The sequence below is a fragment of the Buceros rhinoceros genome, unplaced genomic scaffold (assembly GCF_000710305.1).
Source record: "Buceros rhinoceros silvestris isolate BGI_N320 unplaced genomic scaffold, ASM71030v1 scaffold4889, whole genome shotgun sequence".
NCBI lineage: Eukaryota > Metazoa > Chordata > Aves > Bucerotiformes > Bucerotidae > Buceros > Buceros rhinoceros.
Window position 1 is genome coordinate 1 of NW_010431946.1, and position 3846 is coordinate 3846.

Below are 3846 nucleotides of genomic sequence, written 5' to 3' on the forward strand. Positions count from 1 at the left end.
AAGTGTGCTGGGGCGAAAGGGCTGCTTCTGCCAGGGGCAAAAAACGGGGGGGAGGGGGCGGTGAGAGAAGCCAACCCAGGAGCTGCACCACCAGATCCCCCCGTCCCCACGCACGCAGCCCAGGGATGTTTGCAGGCAAACCCCATCTCCTCCTGGCACCCCAGCGCTGCTGCCCCTGGCAGTCCCAGCCTCAGCATGTCCCCATGCCACCGCGAGAGCCCGGGCAGGGGCGCTGACAGCGGCCATCCAAGGGCCGAGCTGTGCCAGTGGAGTCCACAGAGATAAAATGATCCATTTGGGATGAACAACATTTTTAAACACTTCTGAAGAGGCACAGAGTCCAACACCTGACCATAAAATCTGGTTTTGAAATGGCTTAAAATAAATCCCATGCTGCCCTGGTCTTGCTATTTAAAGGAGATTATCTAAGGGGTTTAGGAGCACAGAGGAACAGCAAGACAAACTGTGCACCTTAGGAAATCCCTCCACACTTCACTCACCCACTGGTCAGGGATCACAGGACACCCTCCAGCTCTCACTGAGTTGCACCACGTGCCCAGGGAAGTCAAAGGCTCCTGTCGGATGTGTGGGGTTCATTCCCAGCCCCAGCGCAACATGCATGCGATCTACAGAGATGGTCCCCTCCTAACTGGGGGCTGTGCTGCAGCCATGCCCACAGAGGGGGTTACTGGTGCCATCGTCCCACACTTGCCTCCATCACCCCACAGAGCTGAGCCCCAGCACTCCCATAAGATGAAAACCCAGCTGTGCCCAGTGAGACATCTCCCCTCTGGGGAAAAAAAAAAACAACTCACCCTGTACCACTTGACAGTGAGGGTTTTTTAATAAATACCTTATTTTACACAGAAACATACCAAGTTTTACAGAATACAAACTGCAGGGATAATGACCGAGCATCAAAGACAGAGGATGTACAGTGCCCTTCTGTCTCCCTCCGGTCTACCAGGAGCTACCCCGATGCTCACTGTCAGGTCCTCCCGTAACACCGATTTGCTAAGGCCAAAAGGCAGAGTAAAGGCCTGGGAGGGGATAGACGAGGTGCCAGCAGCTGCAAACCCCACACGTGCTGCCCCAGGAACAGCCATGCGGGACCAGCCTCAGCTCCGGGCTGAGGACACCTGCTGTGAGAGCATCGCTTGGACCGAGTGGGATGCAGGCAGCCGGGATGCAGGCAGCCTTTCAGTGCTGGTGGAGAGACTGGTGCTGGGGTGAACACCAAGGAGTGGCAGTGCTGGGAGTTTCTGGGCTACTCCTGGGGTAGGTGAGCACAACCCCCTTTTTAATCCATCAGATATGACTGGGAAAGGACAGCCCTGCTGCTTGGACCCCAAAAGCAGCTGTCCAGGAAAAGGGGACACTCTGGTCACACAGCAAAGAACCGGGGTCTGCCCTGCCCTGGCACCACAGCCATCCAGTCAGGGTTTAGCCCTACTCCTGACCCACTGGCATTGCCAGGTCATGACATAATCAGTCGGCTCTCACTTCTGCAACCACCTCTGTTAGAAGGTCCTCCATGCCGTGGCCACCAAGCACTCTGCCACCAGAGGGGCCTGGAGGAGAGTGGGGTCTCGTGCTTCCCTTTACCTGCTCTGAAGGACAAATAGCCCCAAAGAGAGGAACCAGGCAGGTCAGAAAGGTTTGGGGTAGGGAGAGGGGAGGTTTGGCCTATCCACAGACTCCCTGTGCTGGCATCCCACCTCTGGGGCAGACACCAGAGAGGCCACACTCCAGGAAAGAGGAGCATGTCCATTGCTTAAAGCCATAGGACCACCTTTGGCTCGAGATTAGAGATGACCCCATCACCCGGCTCTGCTGCAGTCAGACATCCAGCTGCCTGGACCACCACAGGGGGGAAGCGGAGAGCATCAGAAAAAGGACCTGCTACTCCAAAGTCACTTACCTCACACACAAGATCAACATGAGCCTTTCCCCATTTCCATAGGGATCTAGATGAGAGAGCACATCTCTGACTGCACCTCCCTGATCTTCAGACAGTGAATATCACTGCAGGCACTCCAGGATGGGCTGGGCTCCTCACTCCTACCTGGCAGCAAATCCACACAAAGTGGATTTGGGGCACTTTCTCCCCAAACACAGAGCGCGGACACCAGCTGCAGGGATGGACCGAAATTTGCCACACCTCTCCTGCATCCCCAACTCCTAATTAGAGCCCTGAGCAGCACAACGGGGCCCTGTGAGAACATGGGGTAAGGCTGAACAGTGCCCCAGGGAGGCATCCAGGCTGTTGTGATCATGGGAAATGTTACGTCTAATCGAGGGGGAAGTGAGGAAATCAAATGCACCAGGGGAAGAGCCCCATGTTGAGCCACGAACAAGCCACTGCTCTGCTCTGGCTGCTACAGCACTTATGTGGGCAGAGAGTGAGGGGCAGGAGACAGGTGGCTGGTTCCAGAGCCACCCCCGCAGCCCAGCCTCACCCCACCCGGGGACAGCTATTTTTGGTTAGGAGGGTAAGGCTACTGTGTGATGGCACCAGCTTGTACAGGTGAAACAGGGTGCTGACTGGCACCTGAAGGGGGCCCTAGGCACAGCAAAGGGAGCGTGGGTGGACGAGCATGAGTGTGTGAAGAGGCAGGAGGGAGGCAGGCCCGCTATTTGCTCGTGGCAGGGGCAGTGGCCACGATCTCTTCATACTTCGGTGGTGGGTCGTTGTAGGAGATGCTGGTCTCTTCACTGCTGCTCTCTGGGTGGCCTGTCACCTCCTCATAGGAAGGTGGAGGGGTAGCACTGGACAGTCTGGAGAGGACAGAGACTGAATGCTCCGGTGGGTAGAGAGTATCATCTTGCTGCGGGGTGCCCCCAGTTCTGCCATCTCCAGCCATCCGATTGCTTGCTTCTCGCTGATACTGGGTTTCTCCTTGGCTTTGCGACCGCTCCCGGTACACCATGACCCTGGGGAGGCTGCGCCCCGTTCGGCTGGCCAGGTAACGGTTCTGGGCATAGGAAGGGCGGTGGCGGGTGGCCTTTTGAAGCTGGCACCTCCAGATGATGAAGAGAGCCATGACTATCAGAAGAGCCACTCCCAAGAGGGGCACTACCACGTACATAGCTTCTGAACGCTCCGTGCTGTGCCCAGGGTCCTTGACAGAGTAGACAGAGTTGGTGTAGCCCTTCCAAAACTCCATCTGTGGAAGGAACAGAGAAACAACCATCATGTGCTGCAGGTGGGACAAGCACCCCCTGGACCACCACAGCAATAATCACTGCCCTCCCTAGGCCCACAAATAAGGCAGTTTTTTGGCTGTCCCTCACCACTCTCACCAGGGCTGCCAGCATCTGAGGCGCTGTGGGAACCAACACAAAAGATCATGGGAATGATCTTCAACAGCAGCCAACAGCCCCCATACCAAGCAGAGAGGAAGCTGGCTAACCCCAACACCAGCCCGGAGAGTAAGGGACAACAGCACAAATTTCCCACACGTGCCATGGCAGTGCCAGCTCGACCTGCAGCTGTGGGCAGGATCTTCTGGCAATACCAAGGTGAGGGCATTGCTTGGGGAGGCAAAGTCATACCAGAAAGTAAGGCCACAACATGCTGCCTGCAGACAGAAGAGGACAAAGGGAACAGGAGAGGCTGTTCACCCTGCGCTTTCCTTCTCTGCCTCCAGCTTGCTAAGGCTAAAGCCCTCACGCATCCACAGAGCAGCAGCGCAGGACCAACGCACCGTCTTCTCCTTGTTCTCAAACACTTCCTTGACCTCCTCATAGCTGCAGACCTCCTCAATGCACTCCCGCTCAATGGTGCCCTGCCGGATCTCCTCCAGGAAGCCGTTGGCTCGGGGAAAGCGCTTCAGGACCGAGTGG

General features: G+C 56.6%; 1 protein-coding gene across 1 annotated transcript; it reads right to left on the minus strand.

The window, feature by feature from the left end:
• Positions 1-2633: 2633 nt before the first annotated feature.
• Positions 2634-3845, minus strand: PRRG3 (proline rich Gla (G-carboxyglutamic acid) 3 (transmembrane); the record flags this gene model as incomplete). The annotated part of the gene is made up of 2 exons (XM_010143575.1): positions 2634-3167; positions 3708-3845. Coding segments are annotated over 2 exons (672 nt in total), but the record flags the coding sequence as incomplete, so codon positions are not given.
• Between the last annotated feature and the right edge of the window lies 1 nt (position 3846).